This window comes from Phyllostomus discolor, chromosome 3, assembly GCF_004126475.2.
Source record: "Phyllostomus discolor isolate MPI-MPIP mPhyDis1 chromosome 3, mPhyDis1.pri.v3, whole genome shotgun sequence".
In the NCBI taxonomy this organism is placed as follows: Eukaryota; Metazoa; Chordata; class Mammalia; order Chiroptera; family Phyllostomidae; genus Phyllostomus; species Phyllostomus discolor.
This window is the reverse complement of record NC_040905.2, coordinates 125,617,027-125,639,132: the sequence shown is the minus strand read 5'-3', so window position 1 is coordinate 125,639,132 and position 22,106 is coordinate 125,617,027. Positions and strand designations below refer to the sequence as shown.

Here is a 22,106-nt window from a genome sequence, read left to right as displayed (position 1 = left end):
ATATACTACAAGTGTATATTTTTATTACACTTAGGTATATTTAGAAGTTCACTAAGTATAGGTGGAGAGGACAAAGAGGGAAAAATTGGGACAACTGTAATAGCATAACCAAAAATATATATATATTTTTAAAGTTTACTGATCAAAACATTAAATCATACTTAAAATAATGAAAATGTAAATTTGTGTTTAACTGAATTGAATCATTGATTCTGACAAACTTTTTATTCTAATAGTAATTACATTTTGTACTACAGTATGTCAACTTGAAGAAAATTGACTGGCTCTTTATGCCCAGAAAGCAAGGAAGTGTCCAAAAACACAATGGGGCATATCCATGGCACACAGAAACCAATCTTAAAGAGCTCCCAATGGCCAAACTGGAACAACTTGAACAACAAAATAACTAACACTGTATTCAGATTATAACCCAAAGTATAAAATAAATATAGAGTCCTGACTGATACAAATAAATTCATGGGAGAAAAGAGACAGATCTTCCTTAGAAGAATTCCTAGGAATACCAAATACTACTTTCTTTACTTTAGGAATATCATTTACCTAGCAAATTAATACAAAAAACAGTAATGTTACATATGAGTTTACTAAAATAGTTAAAAATTAATAAATTTATAATTAAATTATTTGTTTATAACAGAAATAAAATGGATTATACAGCACATCATCCCGCCCCCACTGGAGCTGTGCTGGGCCTGCAGGTCTGGGGTGAGGCATGAACGTGAGTCTCTCTTCCACAGGATGGGGTTTGTTAAAGTTGTCAAAAATAAGGCCTACTTCAAGAGGTACCAAGTAAAATTTGGAAAACAATGGTAGAGGAAAACTAATTTTTATGCCCAGGAACTCTTGGTAATCTAGGACAAAAATAAGTACAACACACCCAAATACATGATGACAATTCATGTTGTAGCCAACAGATAACATTTCTTAGTTTGCTTATGCCCATGTAGAAAGATATATGATATTTTGTGAAGATTACACTCATGAACTTCCAAAGTATGGTGTGAAGGATGACCTGACAAATTATGCTACTGCACATTGTACTGGCCTGCTGCAGGTCTGCGGGCTACACAGTAGGTTGGGTATGGACAGGAAATATAAAGGCCAAGTGGAAGTGACTGAGATGAACACAATGTGGAAAGCATTGATGGTCAATCATCTGCCTGTACCTGCTATTTGGATGTACAGCTGGCCAGAACTACTACTGGAAATAAAGTTTTGTCATCCCTGAATGGGCTATGGATGGAGACTTGTCTCTCCCTCACAGTACCAAACAATTACCTGGTTATGATACAGAAAGCAAGAAATGCAATGCAGAAACATATTAGAAGCAAATCATAAGTCAAAATATTGAAAATTAAATGCATTACTTAATGGAAAAAGATGCAAATGCTTATAAGAAACAAGTCTCTCATTACATAAAGAACAATGCAACTTCAGACATGATGAAGGAGATGTATAAGGAAGCTCATGCTTCTGTAAGAGAGAATCCATGGCTTTGGACACTTCTCTCCATCACCTTCTTGCCTGAAAGGTTTCTTTTGAGAAATCAGCTTATAAGTCTTAATGGGCACTCCTTTGTAGGTAACTCCCTCCCTTTCTCTTGCTGCTTTCAAGATTCTCCTCTTACCTTTAATCTTGGGTAATGTAATTATGATGTGCTTGGTGTGTACTTTCTTGGGTCTAACTTCCTTGGGTCTTACTGAGCTTCCTGGACTTCCTGGAAGTCTATTTCCTTTCCCAGACTGGGGAAGTTCTCTTTCATTATTTTTTCAAATAAGTTTTCAATTTCTTGCTCTTCCTCTTCTCCTTCTGGCCCCGCCTCTATGATTCAGATGTTGGGAGATTTAAAGGTGTCCTGGAGGTTCCTAAGCCTCTCCTCATTTATTTGAATTCTTCTTTCTTCATTCTGTTCCGGTTGAATGTTTATTTATTCCTTCTGGTCCAAACTGCTGATTTGAGTCCCGGTTTCCTTCCTGTCACTATTGGTTCCCTGTACATTTTCCTTTATTTCACTCTGCATAACCTTTACTTTTTCCTCTGTTTTGCAACCATACTCAACCATTTCTGTGAGCATCCTGATTATCAGTGTTTTGAACTGTGATTCTGATAGGTTGGCTATCTGTTCATTGCTTAGTTCTATTTTTGGAGCTTTGTTCTTTTCTTTCATTTGGGCCATATTTTTTGTCTCAGCATCTGTTATATTGTAAGGGGTGGAGCCTTAAGTTTTCCCAGGGTGGGACAACCCACACCACTGAGGTGTGGCACTGCATAGGGGAGAGGAGTCCAAGAGGGAACAATGCCACTTGCTTGGCTCTCTGCTGGCTTTCAGTCACTTTCCCCACTATACACAAGCAAATTGGGCCCTTCTGGTGCTGATTCCTGGGTGGGGTGGGTTTGTGTACATTCTAGGACCCTGTGGGTCTCTCCAGTGAACCCTCCTGTGAGGCAGGGAGTTCCTTCTACTGCTGCAACCCCCACAAGTTTTTTTCATTCAGAGGTTTTGAGGCTTTATTTCCCTGCACTGGGACCCTGGATTGTGTGATCTGTCTCATAAAATGGTCTTAAATCAAAGCTTTTTAACTAAAAGCATTCATGGTGGGTAGTCATGTCCTAAGCCAGAATCTTCCCTGACAAAAGTAAATCTTTACGTTAATTGAGCCTATGCATTGTCTATTTGTATCTATGATAACATATCTTTGGAATGTCAAGGTACCGTCCCTTTTTCTGACTTACAACCATGCACCATGTAAGAGACTACAAATCCCCTCATTACTATTGTAGACCATAAATCCACTCATTCTTATTGTTTCCATGTTAATTGTGGACTATTAACTATCCTGTATCCACCTGTGTAAAGAAGTATGTGCCTATCATTTTACTTTTTACCCAATCCCAGAGGTTTCCCTGCTTTGCTTTTCCCACCTACGTAATCTATCATCAGTGGATTTCATGTAACCCCTTTATGCCTCCTCCTTTAATCATAATGTGTTAAAAAAGGTGCAAAACTGCTGCTTTCTACAGCATATTCTCATCAACATCTGGTGATGTTTTAAATTCCTGGCAATTCTCATTACTTTGGCTCAAATAAACTGATACAAATTCTTTAAAGTAAAAAGAAGCAATCAGAAATGAAAAATGCAATAACTGAAATAGAGAATTAATTACAGGAAATCAACAGTAAGTAGATGAAGCAAATAATCAAACCAGTAATTTGGAATTAAGAAAGCAGAAAACACCTAATCAGAAGAGCAAAAAAAGGATAAAAAAAATGAGGATAGTTTAAGGGCCTCTGGGACAACATCAAGAATACAAATATTCACATGTTAGAGGTACTAGACGAAGAGAGAGAGCAAAAAATTGAAAAACTATTTGAAGAGTTATTGATAGAAAACTTTCCTAACCTGGCAAAGGAAACAGACATACAAGTCCAGGAAACACAAAGAATCCCAAACAAGATGGATGATCCCAAAGAGGCCCACACCAAGACACATCATAATTAAATGCCAAAGGTTACAGAAGCAAGAGAGAGCAGATATTTATGTACAAAGGAGCTCCCACAAGACTATCAGCTGCTTTCACAACAGAACCTTGGTAGGACAGAAGAGACTGGCACAAAATATTCAAAGTATGAAAACCACAGACTTAACAACCAAGATTATTCTACCCAGCAAAGCTTATCATTTATAATCAAAGGGAACTTCTGGCCAAGATGGAGGTGTAGGTAGACACACTGTGTCTCCTCACACGATCAAAAGAAGGATAACAACAAATTTAAAAACAGAAAACAACCATAACTGCTAGAAAATCACACTGTATGGAAGTCAGACAACCAAGGAGTTAAAGAAACATTCATCCAGAACAGTAGGAGGGGTAGAGGCAGGCAGCTAGGGCAGAGAGGACATGCAGCAAGGTGTCAGCTGGGAAACCTGGGTGGGCAAGGCAATGGCTAATGAAACGGGCAGTCCCACATTTGTGTGCAGATAAGCCGGGAGGAATAACTGGGGAGTGAGACAAACTGCTCAACCCAGGGTCCCAGTGCAGGGAAATAAAGCCTCAAAACCTCTGAATGAAAAAAACTTGTGGGGGTTGCAGCAGTAGAAGGAACTCCCTGCCTCACAGGAGGGTTCACTGGAGAGACCCACAGGGTCCTAGAATGTACACAAACCCACCCCACCCAGGAATCAGCACCAGAAGGGCCCAATTTGCTTGTGTATAGTGGGGAAAGTGACTGAAAGCCAGCAGAGAGCCAAGCAAGTGGCATTGTTCCCTCTTGGACTCCTCTCCCCTATGCAGTGCCACACCTCAGTGGTGTGGGTTGTCCCACCCTGGGAAAACTTAAGGCTCCACCCCTTACAATATAACAGATGCTGAGACAAAAAATATGGCCCAAATGAAAGAAAAGAACAAAGCTCCAAAAATAGAACTAAGCAATGAACAGATAGCCAACCTATCAGAATCACAGTTCAAAACACTGATAATCAGGATGCTCACAGAAATGGTTGAGTATGGTTGCAAAACAGAGGAAAAAGTAAAGGTTATGCAGAGTGAAATAAAGGAAAATGTACAGGGAACCAATAGTGACAGGAAGGAAACCGGGACTCAAATCAGCAGTTTGGACCAGAAGGAATAAATAAACATTCAACCGGAACAGAATGAAGAAAGAAGAATTCAAATAAATAAGGAGAGTCCTGGCTGGTGTAGGTCAGTGGCTTGAGCTAGGGCTGCAAACCAAAGGGTCGCCAGTTCAATTCCCAGTCAGTGCACATGCATGGGTTGTGGGCCAGGTCCCCAGTAGGGGGCCACATGAGAGGCAACCACACATTGATATTTCTCACCCTCTCTTTCTCCCTCCCTTCCCCTCTCTTTAAAAATAAATAAATAAAACCTTAAAAAATACATTTAAAAAAAAATGAAGAGAGGCCTGGGAACCTCTGGGACAACTTTAACCATTCCAACATCTGAGTCATAGGGGTGCCAAAAGGAGAAGACGAAGAAGAGCATGAAATTGAGAACTGATTTGAAATAATAATGAAGAACTTCCCCACCCTGGCAAAGGAAATCAGCTTTCAGGAAGGCCAGGAAGCTCAAAGAGTCCCAAAGAAATTGGACCCAATTGGACATCAAGGCACATCACAGATACATCACCTAAGATTAAAGATAAGGAGTGAATCTTAAAAGCAGCAAGAGAAAGGGAGAGAGTTACCTACAAAGGAGTTCCCATGAGACTATCAGCTGATTTCTCAAAAGAAACCTTTCAGGCAAGAAGAAATACTGGGAAAAAGTATCTGAAGTGACGAAAGGCAAGGACCTACATCCAAGATTACTCTATCCAGCAAAGCTAGATGGAAGGGCATATAAAACGCTTCCCAGATAAGGTCAAGATAAAGGAGTTCATCATCACTCAGCCCTTATTATATGAAATGTTAAAGCGATTATCTAAGAAAAAGAACTTAACCAACATTATGAACAGTAAAATGGCAAGAAACTCACAACTGTCAACAACTGAACCTAAAAACACAAACAAAAAAAACAAACTAAGTAAACAACTAGAATAGTAACAGAATCACAGAAATGGAAATCACATGGAGGGTTATCAGTGGGGAGGATGAGTGGGGAATGGGGGAAAAGGTACAGGGAATAAGAAGCATAAATGGTAGGTACAAAATAGACAGGGGGAGGATAAGAATAGTACAAGAAATGAAGAAGAAAAAACTGATATGTATGACCCATGGACATGAACTAAGGGGGGGGGGTAATGCAGGTGGGAGGGGGTGCAAGGTGGAGGGGATTGAAGGGGGGACATGGGACAACTGTAATAGCATAATCAATAAAATATATTAAAAATAAAGAATCAAAGGACAGATAAAGAGCTCCCTAGACAAGAAAAAGCTAAAGGACTTCATCACCACCAAGCCAGTATTAAAAGAAATGTTAAGGAGGCATTTTTAAGAAGGAAAAAAAAGATTTAAAATATGAATGAACTGTATGTAAGTATGTATTTATCAACAATTACTTTAAATGTAAATCAATTAAATTCTCCAATCAAAAGACATAGGGTGGCTGAATGGGCAAGAAAATAAGACCTTACATATGGTCCCTAGAAGAGACTCACTTCGGATCAAAAGACACACACAGACTGAAAGTAAAGGGATGGATAAAAGATATTTCATGAAAATGGAAATGAACAAACAAAAAAAGCTAGGGTAGCACTACTTATACCAGACAAAACAGAGTTTGAAACAAGGGCCATATAATAGACAAAGAAGGACCCAGCAATTCCATTTCTGGGTATTTACCCAAAACAAATGAAAACACTAAATTGAAAAGACATATACAACCATATGTTCATTGCAGCATTATTTACAATAGCCAAGATATGGAAGCAATGTAAGTGTCTATTAGTAGGTAAATGGATAAAGAAGTGGTCACATATACAATGAATGGAACGTGATTCAGCCATAAAAAAGAATGACATCCAATACTCTGGTTTCTCTTTAGATCATATAAATCTTTCACCTTTTTAATAAAGAATGACATCTTGCCATCTGCAACAACATGGATGGACCTAGGGGGTATTATTATGCTCAGTGAAATAATTCAGACAGAAAAAAAGAAATGCCATATGATTTCACTTATATGTGGAGCCTAAAAAATAAAATACACAAACATAGAAAACAAAGACAAACTCATAGATAACAGAGGACATTTTGATGGTTGCCAGACGGTGGCAGATTGAGGGGACAGATGAAAAATGGAAAGGGAGTAAGAAATACAAATTGGTAGTTACAAAATAATCATGGGGATGTCAAATATAACACAGGGAATATGGCCAATAATATTGTAATAACTATGTATGTCATCAGATAGGCACTAAATATATATATCAGGGTGATCATTTCATAAGTTAAATAAATGTCTAATCACTATATTATACACAGAAAACTAACACAATATTGTATGTCAACTAACTGAAAATAAAAATTATTAAGAAATAAAAAGACTTCCAGTCAAGGTGGCAGCACGTAAACACACCTCACCTCCTTGCACAATCACATCAAAATTACAACTAAATTACAGAACAACCATCACTCAGAACCATCAGAAATCGAGTTGAGTGGAAGTCTGACAATTATGGGATTAAGGAAACCACATCCATCCAGAGTGGTAGGAGGGATGGAGATGAGGAACAAGCTGGTCTCACACCCCTGTGTGGTGGATAAAAATCAGGAAAAGATATCTCGGGAGCAAGGAGTCCCAGCCCTACACCAGGGCCCCAGCCCAGGATTCCAATGACAGGAAAATAAGTTTTCACAACTTCTAGCTGCAAAAACCAGCAGGAACTCAGTTGGTGGAAGAAACTGCTGGAGTCACAAGCAGTTCCTCTTAAAGAACCCACACAGGGACTTACTCCCTGTCAGCTCTAGCACCAGGATAGCAGCTTGAAAGGCACCAGTGACATACAGGGAGGAAGTGAAGGATCTGTCATCAAGGCAGGAGCTAGAGGGCAGCTTTCTCCCAGACAAAAAGACCATTGTCCCTTTTCTGGACTATCCTACCACAAAGCCACAAAACCAGCAGGTAGGTGCCATATCTGAGACTCCATTACCTGGCTAATACTCTTTGCCCCTCCCTGGAGATCCCCCGAGACCCTGTCTGACCAAACTTACAGGCCCACAAAGTTTTTAACAGAAACTTTTCCATATGAATGGTTGGTCTTGGCTCATGGTTCACAACTTCCTGAATCCTCTCAAATAAGCAATAGCCAACCTCAGTGAGCCTCTAGTACCTCTCGCTAAGTGGTCCCAGGCACAGTACTCACAGAAGCCAGCCTAGATTCACAATTTGGTTTTGCCTGGGAATCTCCAAGCCTAGCACAAGTAGCAACCATCTCAGATTGCTTTAGAGCCCAGGCAGGGTGGTTCCTGACAAAACACAAGTAGGAGCTGACCTTGGTGTACACCACCCAGGAAACCACAATGCCTGCGCACTGTGGACAGCTATAGACCATGTCAGAGAACCATCACCCTGCTTTGGCACAGCTTGTCCTCCACAGAGGGCAGAGGTTGGTGGTCAGTGGTCACAAGCCACTCCTTACAGCTGACTTGCCTGGGTAAATCCCTCCCACTGATCGGCCAATAAAAACCAAGGCACCACTACAAGGCTCAACTACAACTCTCAAGTACCCAGAGGGCGCACCTCGAGCACCCAGCTTGGATGATAGCAGAAGCTAGGCCACTGGCTTCTACAGGACACCTACTACTTTAGGCCATGCTACCAATACATGGTAGCATGTACATGTAACAATACAGAGTCAAAGTAGCTCTACCTAATACATAGAAACAAACATGGGGGACTGCCAAAATGAAGAGAGAAAGAAACACGGCCTCAGGGAAAGAGCAGATCAAAACTCCAGAAAAAGAAATAAACAAAATGGAGAGAAGCAATCAATTAAATACAGAGTTCAAAACATCGGTTATAAAACTTCTGGCCAAGATGAAGGCATAGGTGGATGCACCATACCTCCACATACAACCAAGACAGGGACAACAACAATTTAGAAACAGAATAACATCCAGAAATGACAGAAAATTGATCTGAATGGAAGTCAGACAACCAAGAAGTTGAATTAGACCCGTGCATCCAGACAGGTAGGAGGGGTGGAAATGAGCAGCCAGGTGCGGGTCGCTGTGTGGAGAGTGGAGAGCCATGGAACCGGGCACATAAGGCATCCGGAGGTGTGTAAAGCATCCGGGGTGGGCAAGACTGCAGCAGGTGGACCCTGAGTACGCAGGCGGCAGCTGGCAGACCCCAGCCCAGGGGTGGCAACAAGCAACCAGCAGACCCAGTGGGGAAGTGATTGTAAAGCAAGGCAGTGTGGCAGTGCGCACAACCCAGGATCACAGCGCTGGGAAATAGAGCCTCAGGGCACTGATTGAGGACACCTGTGGGAGTTGAGGTGCACAGAGAGACACCCAGCCCCACAGAGGAGGTCCTTGGAGGGTCCTACAGCATGCACAAGCCCACCCACATGGGAATTGGCACCATAGGGGCACAGTTTGCTTGGGGGAAGCAGCAGAGGGGACTGAGGTCCCACGGAGAAGGGAGCAATCACCATTGTTACCTTTCAACCCCACCCCCACATACAACGTCACAACCCAGCAACTGGGGTGCCCTGCCCTGGTGAACACCTAAGGCTCCTCCCCTTACGGTAACAGGTGCAACAAGACCAAAAGAAAAAGAGAGAGAGAAAGAGAAAGAGAGAGAGAGAGAGAGAGGGCTCAAACAGCAAATGAAAGCCCCAGAACCCATCCTTTTAAGTGACCTAGAGATAGCCAACCTATCAGATGCACAGTTCAAAACACTGGTGATCAGGATGCTCACAGAATTGGTTGATTTTGGTCTCAATTTAGATAAACAAATGCAGGCTACGATAAGAGAAATGAAGGAAAATGCACAGGGAACCAATAGTGATGGGAAGGAAACTGGGACTCAAAACAATAGAGTGGACCAGAAGGAAGAAAGAAACAACCAAACAGGAAAGAATGGAGAAATAAAAATTCAAAAAAATGAGGAAAAGCTTAGGAACCTCCAGGACATCTTTAAACATTCCAACATCCAAATTATAGGGGTACCAGAGGAGAAGAGGAAGAACCAGAAATTGAAAACTTATTTGAACAAATAATAAAGGAGAACTTCTCCATTCTGGCAAAGGAAATAGACTTCCGGGAAGTCCAGGAAGCTCAGAGAGTCCCAAAGAAGTTGGACCCAAGAAGGAACACACCAAGGCACATCATAATTACATTAGCCAAGGTAAAAATGAAGGAGAGAATCCTAGAAGCAGCAAGAGATAAGGAGACAGTAACCTACAAAGGAGTTCCCATCAGACTGTCAGCTGATTTCTCAAAAAAGGTCTTGCAGGCAAGAAGGGGCTGGAAAGAAGTATCCCAAGTCATGAAAGGCAAAGACCTACATCCCAGATTGCTCTATCCAGCAAAGCTCTCATTTAGACTGGAAGGACAGATAAAGTGCTTCTCAGATAAGGTCAAGTTAAAGGAGTTCATCAATACCAAGCCCTTATTTTATGAAATGTTAAAGGGGCTTATCTAAGAAAAGAAGATAAAAAAACATGTATAGTAAAATGACAGCAAAGTCACAATTATTAACAACTATACCTAAAACAAAACCAAAAGAAACTAAGCAAACAACTAGAACAGGAACAGAACCATAGAAGGGAGATCACATGGAGGGTTAGCAACAGGGGAGCAGGAGGCGGAGAGAATAGGCAAAGGTACAGAGAATAAGTAGCATAGATGGTAGGTAGAAAATAGGAGGTGGGCAAGAATAGTATGGGAAATATAGAAGCTAAAGAACTTATGACACATGGACATGAACTAAAGGGGGGGAATGTGGGTGGGAGAGGGTGTACGGGGTGGAGGGGAGTGAAGGGGGAAATGGGACAACTGTAATAGCATAATCAATAAAATATATTTAAAAAAAACATTGGTTATAAGTATGCTCAAGAAATTTAGTGAGGATCTCAACAGCATAAAAAAATGCAGTCAGAAACAAAGTATACAGTAATTGAAATAAAGAACAATTTGCAGGGAAACAACACTAAAGTGGATAAAGCCAAAAACCAAATCAATGATTTGGAACATAAGGAAGCAAAAAGCAACCAATCAGAACAACAAAAAGAAAAAAGAATCCAAAAAACTGAGGATCGTGTAAGCAGCCTGTGGGACAACTTCAAGCGTTGCAACATTAGCATCATAGGGGTGCCAGAGGGACAAGAGAATGAGCAAGAAATTGAAAACTTATTTGAAAAATAATGAAAGAAAATTTCCCTAATTTGGCGAAGGAAATAGACATCTAAGTCCAGGAAACAAAGAGTCCCAAACAGGATGGATGCAAAGAGACCCACTCCAAGATACATCACAATTAAAATGCCAAATGTTAAAAATAAAGAAAGAATCTTAAAAGCAGAAAGAGAAAAGAACTCAGTTACCTACAGGGGAGTTCCCATAAGACTCTCAGCTGACTTCTCAAAAGAAACTTTGCAGGCTAGAAGGGATTACCAAGAAACATCAAAGTCATGAAAAACAGGGACCAACAGCCAAGACTTTTCTACCCAGCAAAGACATCATTTAAAATTGGAAGGCAAAAAAGAGCTTCCCACACAAGAAAAAAACTAAAAGAGTACATCATCATCAAAATATTATTAGATGAAATGTTAAAGGGACTTATTTAAGAAAAAGAAGAAGATCAAAACTATGAACAATAAAATGGCAATAAATATATATCAACAAAAGAATCTAAAAAATAAATTAAGCAAACAAGAAGAACAGAGACAAAATCATGCATGTGGAAAGGGTTTTGACAGTTACCAGTTGGAGGGAACTATGGACAAAAGGGTGAAGAGGTGAGGAGATTAAAAGTACAAATACGTAGTTACAGAATGGCCAATGGGACATAACATACAGTATAGGAAATGGAATAGCCAAAGAACTTATACACATGACCCATGGACATGAACAATCCCCAATGGTGTGGGGATTTCCTGATGGAGTGGGGGGGTGTTGGGTAGACACCCCCCATGACACAATGGGGAAAAAATTGAGACAACTGTACTAGCATAATTAATAAATTATAATTTAAAAAATAAAAACAAATAAAATAAAATGCTGAGAGTTACTTCTACTTTAACAAGAAAAGACATCAATGAATATAAAATATAATCAAAATCTTAAAAGCACTGATTTTCCTAGCTCTTCACTTACATAAATCTCATTTTTTCTTCAAATGAAATTATTGGAGTTCTAAACTTCTATACTATTCAACCACATAGTTTTTATAAAATGACATTTTATCTATCTCCAAAGAATATGACACTACATGTAACTATGTTTTCCCAAGGAAAAAACATATACCATCATTTTACTTCCAGAAATACTAAAGAGCTGGGAGGAATGAGTATGTTCATCTGTGTGTTTCCTCTTATGTACTAATATTCTATTTGAACTTGTGTATTTTACAAAATCTTACTCACCTCTGCTGGATGCTGAACGATGTACAAGTGGGTAGAGATGTGCAGAGGATGCACTGGTAGAAATGGACACAAACACACTTTCTGAGGCCGGCTAAAGGGCAGAAAGAAAAAAAAGCCTGTAAATGTTTAGAATACAATGATATGACAATAACCTAAAACTTGAACATAACCCAACCTCATTTTCTAAAGAGATTTGCTAAAGGCATTCTTTTAAAATTAAACACTGAGAATGAATTTAATCACTCAGACTTTGAAAAAAGCTTCAAGTAAACTTTTTACCTTCTTTTTTTAAATTTTTTTTAAGAATTTTTTATTTTTTTTTAAAGATTTTATTTATTTATTTTTAGAGAGGGAAGGGAGGGAGATAGAGATAGAGGTAGAGAGATAGAGAGAAACATCAATGTGCGGTTGCTGGGGGTTATGGCCTGCAACCCAGGAATGTACCCTGGCTGGGAATCGAACCTGGGACACTTTGGTTCCCAGCCCGCGCTCAATCCACTGAGCTACGCCAGCCAGGGCACTTTTTACCTTCTATATAGATCAAAGTACCTCCAAAAATCTTGTCTTAGTTATCTGTAGTAAAAGAATACTCACAAGTCAACACCACGGTCTTTTTATTCATGAAGCAACACTTCTACTAACTTGTATTTCAAATCTAGAATAGATCTCATGTTAAAGAGAAACCTAGCAACTTTTCTAAATCATCTGAACTTGGAGGGAATGATACGGTAATAAAATATTAGAAAAGAATTTTTACCACCTACAAGGGCATTCTAATCAAATTTAGCCATTAATCAACATGGAGAGCTTACAAACTGTGAAAAGAAATCCAAACAGCAGTCCCAAAAATTACATTTGGCAAGACTTGTAGCCACAGATTGTCTGCCTATTTTCCCTTGTGCCATTGTTTAGTGCTTTACTACTGTTTCGGTAACATTTACACTCATTACAAAACTCAGATGGAATAAAAGAGTACACTTCCCCTCTGAGTCCTCCAACCTAGGGTATTCTCTTCTTTAGGGGCAATCAATGACCAGTTTCTTGTGTCATTCCCAAAACTACAGGCACATACATGGATATTTTAGCACTAAATCCTACATTTGATATGTTCAATTACAGTATAAAATTCATCAAGCAGCCAGACACAGTATATCATGAAAGTAAATTTTCACAACAGATCACTATTACAGACAGATGTTATATGACATTACAATAGCATACAAGTGGATGTTACAAAAAAGGGAATTCACAACAGCTTACTACTATAAAACTGACCACTATCTACTCCTTCTGTAACTTTGCTTCTGCAGAATTATAGGCAGAGGTAAGCAATGCTTATATTAATAAGTGTTTGTAAATTGGTTCAATTATAGCTACCACCTCATTCTGCAAGAAACTGTCAAACCTATGCTCCTGCTGAAGAAATTATCTACATGATAATCTTAGGCAGAGGTATAAATGTATTTTACAACATGACCCCACTCCCTCTCTACCATCAAAACTAAAAAGGCTGATTAACCCAAGGAAAACCAATATACTTTCTTTGAGTGACATATGGAATGATTTGGTATGATCACTCTGCCCTACACTGTATTCCCTCTCAGGAATGTGGGCATATTTTAGGAAGGGAGTCATTCAGTGGTCACAAAAAGAGTAAACACAAGTAAACACAGAAAGGAGACAATGATCAACTGAACTAGGTATACTGACAAACATATCAAGAGTGACAATTGGAAAGAATTCTTCGTTCAATGCAATAAAAAAATGAGGCACATTCAACTTCTAAAATTTTAAGTTTCTGATGCTCTTATATGAAACTTTGCATATAACTGAAATGCATAGATGTCAGTAAAATTCTTTTATAAAACATAATTTCAGATCAGATGAAACCATTTAAAAGTTTAGAATTTAACTTAATATCAATTTAAACACCTATAAATTATATGATGCTAATAATATGAAAGAATGTAAAAATATCAAATGTACGGGACTTCCGGCAAGATGGAGGAATAGGTGGACGCACCGTACCTCCTCGTACAACTAAGATTAGAAAACCAATAATTTACAACAATAATTTACTATCAGAATAACACCCAGATCCGGCAGAGGATTTATCTGAATGGAAGTCGGGCAGCCAAGAAGTTGAAGTAGACGCATTCATCCGGACTGGTAGGAGGAGCCGGCGGGCGCGGGGCTGGCTTGAGTCGCGCGCGCGCACGAGCGCGTGCGCGGAGGTCGGCGGGGGGGGGGGGGGGGGGGGGGGGGGGGGGGAGGTTTGGTGCGAAATCAGCGCAAAAGCCATCGGGCGCGTAAGAAGGCAACGGTGATCCCTGAGTACGCAAGCTGCGGCTGGCAGACCCAGAGGGGTAGTGATTGTGGACCAGGGCAGAACTCGCGGCCCGGAAGCCCAGACAAGGGTCTGAGTCCAGGGGAACGGAACTACCGCCATTGTGTTCTCCCACCCGGCTCCCACTCCCACCCCGCCCCCACATATAACGTCACAATCTAGCAACTGGAGTGCCCTGCCCCAGTGAGCACCTAAGGCTCCGCCCCCCACCATAACAAGAGCAACCAGACCGAAAAAAAAAAAAAAGGAGAGACGGGGGAAAAAAAAAAAAAAAACCATGTTTTCAACAGAGCAGATCAGTCCCCCAGGACTCATCCTTTTGAGCGACCAAGAATTAGCCAATCTATCAGATGCGTAGTTCAAAACACTGGTGATCAGAAAGCTCATGGAACTGGTGGATTTTGGACGAAATTTAGATGGGAGAATGCAGAGTACCATAAAACAGATGCAGGAAGACACGCAGAGGAGAGCCAATAGTGAAAGGAAGGAATATGAGTCTCAAAACAATACAGTGGACCAGAAGGAAGATAGAATCAACCAAGCAGGAAAGCATGATGAAATAAGAATTCAAAAAACTGAGGAAAAGATTAAGAGCATCCAAGACACCTTTAAACGTTCCAATATCCCAATTATAGGGGTACCAGAATCGGAAGGGGAAAAGCAACAGATTGGGCACGTATTTGAACAGATAATAAAGGAGAACTTCCCCAATCTGGCAAAGGGAACAGTCTTCCAAGAAATCCAAGAAGCTCAGAGAGCCCCAAAGAAGTTGGACCCAAGAAGAAACACACCAAGGCACATCATAATTACATTAGCCAAGGTAAAAACGAAGGAGAGAATCCTAGAAGCAGCAAGAGGTAAGGGGACAGTCACCTACAAAGGAGTTCCCATCAGACTGTCAGCTGATTTCTCCAAAGAGACCTTACAGGCAAGAAGGGGCTGGAAAGAAATATTCCAAGTCATGAAAGACAAGGACCTACATCCCAGATTGCTCTATCCAGCAAAGCTCTCATTTAGAATGGAAGGGCAGACAAAGTGCTTCTCAGATAAGGTCAAGTTAAAGGAGTTCATCATCACCAAGCCCTTATTTTATGAAATGCTAAAGGGACTTATCTAAGAAAAGAAGATAAAGAAAAGACATGTATAGTAAAAGGACAGCAAACTCACAAATATCAACAACCACACCTAAAGCAAAACCAAAAGAAACGAAGTAAACAATTAGAACAGGAACAGAACCACAGAAATGGAGGGCACATGGAGGGTTAGCAGCAGGGGGGTGGGAGGAGGAGAGAGAGGGAAAAGGTATAGAGAATAAGTAGCATAGAATGTAGGTTGAAAATAGATAGGGGGAGGGCAAGAATAGTACGGGAAATGTAGAAACTAAAGAACTCGTAAGTATGACACATGGACATGTACTAAAGGGGGAAATGTGGGTGGGAGGGGGGTACAGGGTGGAGGGGAGAGAAGGGGGAAATGGGACAACTGTAATAGCATAATCAATAAAATATATTAAAAAAAATCAAATGTACTATGAGGAAACATAAACATATCAATAGAGACAAAGAACTACAAAGTCCAATCAAGTAATCATGCTGGCAGGAAGCTGCAGATTTCTGTGGGAAGCAGAAAACTAGGTAAATAAACCTGAAAATAACATCTGTAGCTCATGATATATATAGTGATTATGTAGTCTTTAGTATGAGTTAGGGTAAAGACTGCTCTGATATTTGTAGCTCTGAGTTTCATGTCTGATTAAAACCTCTGTTTAGAAAAGTACAAAAAGAAAAACAAATACTGAGTTACATGGGATGGTAATTTCCTTACTGAGAAGACATCTTTGAACTTCAGGAATATTTAGAATTCAGTAGTTTGGAGATACCAGTGATACCAGCAAAACTGACAAAACCTATTTTTTAAAAAACAACCATTTAAAGTCTAGAAATTGTCCTGAGGATGTATTTGAATAAAGAAATATTATTTGAGAAGATCTACTAAAATTTGGTAGTTTATGGCATATGAGCCATAACCCATTTCCTACCTTGCCCCAGCTCAGGTTAACAAGAAGCTCTGTTTCAGGCAGGTGTGGCCAAGAAAACGAAGAGCCTTTCAGCTCTTAACCAAGGCTTACCTTAAGTCACAGAGAACGGTAAGCTATCAGTATTTCTCATTTCCACCAACTCCAAGTTAAAGAGGCTAAATTCCTCGTGACTGTGGCTAAGAGAGCAGAAGCTCCCTTCCTTTATCCAGTCTCCACCTATAAATCAGAAGTTTTACCACAGAGTGGTAGGCTGAGATTGCTGGGGCCCCACTGTCCTCACCAGAGTTTGTTCATAGGATACCAGAAGCAGCAAGTCAGAGGCCACTGCCCAGTCCTGTGCCCAGAACAGTGCTCAGAGACTTTGCCCTGGAGGATAGGCAGACTATAATTTGAACTCAAACTCTCCCAAAAGTAACTGACTTTATTTGAAACAGTGTGAGGAATGCCTTAAAAAGCAACAAGCTAAATCATAAGCCAGCTAGTTCCTCAGAAAAAAAAAAACAAGGATAGCTGAGACAAGCATACCTGCAGTCATAACAAACCTTAAAGAGTAGCCACAAAAACTACCCCTACCAGAATTTAATATCAGACTGCTGAGTAATTTATGCCTTAGTACACCATACCAAAATGGAGAACAGTAATCTGGTAATTAGTGAAGCCAAATGAGTAGGAGGTTGAAAGAAGAAGGCAGCTCTGGCTGGTGTGGCTCAGTGAACTGAGTGCCAGCCTGCAAACCAGAAGATTGTTGGTTCAATTCCTAGTCATGGCACATACCTAGGTTTCAGGCCATGTCCCCAGTAGGGAGCATGCGAGAGGCAACCACACATTGATGTTTCTGTCCCTCTCTTCCACCCCCTCCTTTCCCCTCTAAAAATAAACAAAATCTTTTTTTAAAAAAAAGAAGGCAGCAGCTTTCAGAGAAAGATGTGGAAAAGAGACACTCAAAGAGAACCCTGCTGAAATTCGGCTAACAAGACCAAAAAAACCCCTCTAAATTGAACAATTTAAAAGGATAAATGTCATAGTGTGTGAATCATATTTTAATAAAGCTGTTATTTTTTAAAATGTAAAATGCATGGAAAAAGAATGTTCAATGTTCAACCTAATTAGTAAGAGAGAAGCATTTTTATCACAATTTGACATTATGCCAGGGTGGGTTTCCTTCCTACATTGTAAGCTACATGAGAGCAAGAACTTGGCCTACTTTTTTCACTTTTATATCCCAGCCTCTAGCATAGTAACCTATCAATAAATACTGCTGAATGCCTTCTCCTCCTATATAATTTCCTATCCTATCCCTTCATTTTCTTACATATCAAATGTTGACCTCTCCTTCACTTCCTAATACTTAGCAGTTTCTATTATAAAGGAGTCTCAGATCTTGGTTATAATTTGTGGCCATTCTAGTAAGCAAACACATAAGAGGTAAAAATATTTACTAAAGAAAATATTTACTAATAAAAAACAGCTAGGCACTTTATGTAACTTTATGTATAAACACTAATTTTTCTGGCTTATGCTTTGACATGCTCATTAAAACATCATTGCCTATTTATTTTAAAGCTTCTCTCCTTTATTAACCAAAGTCTAATTATATTACCTCAAACTAATAAAAATATAGTTGTTTAAAACATTTTGCATTACAATTGATCAACTTTATATTTAGCAAGTTACTTTACAATATGAACTTGTATTTATTTGTTTCTACTTTAACAGCAAGTTTCCTCACATATTCCTCTTCCACAGTGGTCTGCACACACTGTGCTTGTCCAAATGTTAAACCATCTCTTAACAAACTAGTGGGTAAGTGTACAGTAATTGCTCACCTCATTCTAAAATCTTTTTCCAAAAAACAAAAGTTCTTCTTACATCCAAACTTAACTCCTAAAGATTTAAATACTTCAAATTGATAATAAATTACATAATTTATAAATTCAGCAAATTTTTATTCAAATACTTACTGTACACCTACGTGCCAGATATTAGGCACTTGGGACAACAAAACAAAAATCCCTACTCTCATGGAGCTTATTTGTTCTTGATGTGCCAGAAAATTCCTTCCTTCCTTTGAACTCTTGTGGTTGACAGGAAAAACAAATACCAGAAAACTACATGTCAAAACATTATTTATTGCAACAGCATGGATGGAACTAGAGAGCATTATGCTAAGTGAAATAAGCCAGGTGATAAAAGACAACTACTATATGATCTCACCATTAACAGGAACCTAATCAACAAAACAAACAAGCAAGCAAAGTAGAGCCAAAGACACTGAAACTGAGAACAGGCTGACAGTGATCAGAAGGGAGAGGGGAAGGGATAAAGGGAGGAAAGGGTGAAGGGTTTACAGGAACAACATATCAAGAACATATGGACAACAAGGAGGGGGTTGAAACAGGGGAGGGAGGGAAGGCTGGGGTGGGGGAAGGGGGGAGGGTAAAAGGCAGAAAACTGTACTTGAAAAACAATTTAAATACATTATTTATAAATAAGGAACAATCACTTTTTAATTTTTTTTATTTTTATTGCTGTTTAAGTACAATTATTTCCATTTTCACCCCACCACACCCCCCTTCCCACCCACCTCCACCCTCAAACCCACTCCCTCACATGTTCCTCACATGTCCCCCATTATCCCCTATTATCCCTCTCCCTCCTCCTCTCTGATTATTGTCAGATTCGGACAATCATTTTTTTAAAAATCAAACTACTTTTAGAATTTGTATAGATCTAAGAAAGAAAACTTGGGTATAGGTTTGGGGAATAACTTACTAAGATATGTCACTGACAATGTCATTGCCTTGCTATATGATCTTGAGCACATCACAGGTCTTACAATTTCATCCTTCATAAGCTAGTAATAAAACACTGAGAAATTTCTGGGAAATGACTACTGCATGTATTATAGACAACTATTATAAAATTGTAATCATTTATGACTATTATATTTCAACTAATGTATAACAGAATGAACAAAGTAAGCTGAGTTTTTTTCCCTCTTCCATATGTATAATGAATTGGAAATGTACTATAAATACTGTTTTCCAACATTGTGGTTCATCTTCTTAAAATATAAATAAAATTTTTAAATAATTTCCCTGAGGAAACTTTATAAAATATGCTTTTTATCTTTTATCATTAAGGATTATAGGAATAAATATGTAGGATTACTATCAGACTAAGAAACATTAGCTTCTGAAGTGACTGTTATAACACAAGGGTAATCTGTCACTCTAGGCATGCTATCTCCAACAGTCTGTAGGCAACTGAAATTATAGTTGGAATATGGCTGGAACCTACAAAACAAATGTTTACAAAGTTAAATTGAATTTCTAACAATACTCACTGAAAACTATTTTTCTTTAAGAAAACTATTTTACTGATTATGCTACTAAAGTTGTCCTACTTTTTTTCTCCCATTTATTCCCCTCCATCCTGCACCACCTGCTGCTACTTTCCAGCATTCCCCTCCACTTTAGTTCATGTCCATGCGTCATTACACATAAGTTCTTTGGTTTCTACATTTCCTATACTATTCTTAACCCCCTGTCTATTTTGTACCTACCATTTATACTTCTTATTCCCTGTACCTTTTCCTCCACTCTCCCCCTTCCCTATCCCCTCTGATAACCACCCATATGCTCTCCATTTCCCTGATTCTGTTCCTGTTCTAGTTGTTTGCTTAGCTTGTTTTTCTTTTTGTTTTTTAGGTTCACTTGTTGATAGTTATGAGTTTCTTGTCATTTTACTGTTCATATTTTTTATCATCTTCTTTTTCTTAGATAAGTCCCTTTAGCTTTTCATATAATAAGGGGTTGGTGAGGATGAACTCCTTTAACGTGACCTTATCTGGCAAGCACTTTATCTGCCCTTCCATGGTAAATGATAGCTTTGCTGGATAGAGTAATCTTGGGTGTAGGTCTTTCTCTTTCATGACTTAGAATGCTACTTTCCAGCTCCTTCTTGCCTGTAAGGTTTCCTTTCTTTCTTAAAAAAATTATTTTATTGTTGTTCAATTACAGTTGTCTGTCATTTCTCCCCACCCCTCCCTGCCACCCCCTCCAAACCCAATTAAAAATGGGCAAAAGACTTGAACAGACACTTCTCCAAGGAGGACATACAGAGGACCCAGAGACACATGAAAAGATGATCAGCATCACTAGCCATCAGAGAGATGCAAATTAAAACCACAATGAGATACCACCTCACACCTGCCAGAATGGCCATCATAAACAAATCAACAAACAAGTGTTGGAGAGGATGCAGAGAAAAGGGGACCCTAGTGCACTGTTGGTAGGAATGCAGACCGGTGCAGCCACTGTGGAAAACAGTATGTAATTCTCTCAGAAAACTAAAAATGGAGCTGCCTTTTGACCCAGCAATTCTACTGCTAGGTTTATACCCTAAGAACCCTGAAACACCAATCCAAAAGATTCATCCCAGGGATGCAAGGATGGTACAACATTTGCAAATCAATAAACATAATACACCACATAAACAAAAGCAAAGACAAAAATCACATGATCATATCAATAAATGCAGAAAAAGCATTTGATAAGGTACAGTACCGATTTATGACAAAATCACTCAGCAAAGTGGGAATAGAGGGAGCATTCCTCAACATAATAAAGACCATATATGAGAGACCTACAACCAACATCATACTCAATGAGCAATAACTAAAAACTTTTCCACTAAGATCAGGAACAAAACAAGGATGCGCACTTTCACCACTCCTATTCAACATAGTACTGGAAGTCCTAGCTATAGCAATCAGACAAGAAAACGAAATAAAAGGTGTCCAAATTGGAAAGAGGAAACAAAACTGTCACTATTTGCAGATGACATGATAGTATACATAGAAAATCCTATAGACTCCACCAAAAAACAACTCAACCTAATAAATGAACTTCCCAAAACTGCCAGATACAAAGTCAATATTCAGAAATCAAAGGCATTTTTGTAAGGTTTCTTTTGAGAAATCAGCTGATAGTCTTATGGGAACTCTCTTGCAGGTAACTGTCTCTTTTTCTCTTGCTGCTTTTAAGATCTCTCCTTATCTTTAATCTTAGGTAATTTAATTATGATGTGTCTTGGTGTGTTCCTCCTTGGGTCCAATTTCTTTGGGACTCTCTGAGCTTTCTGGACTTCTTGGAAGTCTATTTTCTTCACCAGATTAAGGAAGTTCTCTTTCATTATTTTTCTCAAATAAGTTTTCAATTTCTTGCTAATTCTCTTCTCCTTCTGGCACCCACATGATTCAGATGTCAGAACATTTAAAATTGCCCCAGAAGTTCCTAAACCTCTCCTCATTTTTTTAAATTCTTATTCTTCATTCTGTTCTAGTTAAATGTTTATTCCTTCCTTCTGTTTCAAATCATTGATTTCATACTGGTTTCCTTCCATTCACTGTTGGCTCCCTATATATTTTTCTTTATTTCATTTTGCATAGCGTTCATTTCCTCTATTTTGCATCTGTACTCAACCATTTCTGTGAGCATCTTGATTACCAGTGTTTTGAATTCTGCATCTGATATGTTGCCTACTTCTTCATCACTTAGTTCTTTTTCTGGAGTTTTTGATCGTTCTTTCATTTGGGCCATATTTCTTTGTCTTGATGCACCTGTTACATTGTAAGTGGCAGAACCTTAGGT

General features: G+C 39.2%; 1 protein-coding gene and 1 pseudogene across 1 annotated transcript in view; one reads left to right on the top strand and one right to left on the bottom strand.

The window, feature by feature from the left end:
* LOC114508265 (tRNA-uridine aminocarboxypropyltransferase 2) overlaps nucleotides 1-22,106 on the bottom strand; it is a 124,945-nt gene that overhangs the window by 57,066 nt on the left and 45,773 nt on the right. Inside the window, exon 2 of the mRNA XM_028526244.2 lies at nucleotides 12,068-12,158. Within this exon, the coding sequence (XP_028382045.1) occupies nucleotides 12,068-12,158 (91 nt within the window). The remainder of the gene's footprint in view (nucleotides 1-12,067; nucleotides 12,159-22,106) is intronic.
* On the top strand, nucleotides 170-1,832 carry LOC114502750 (annotated as a pseudogene).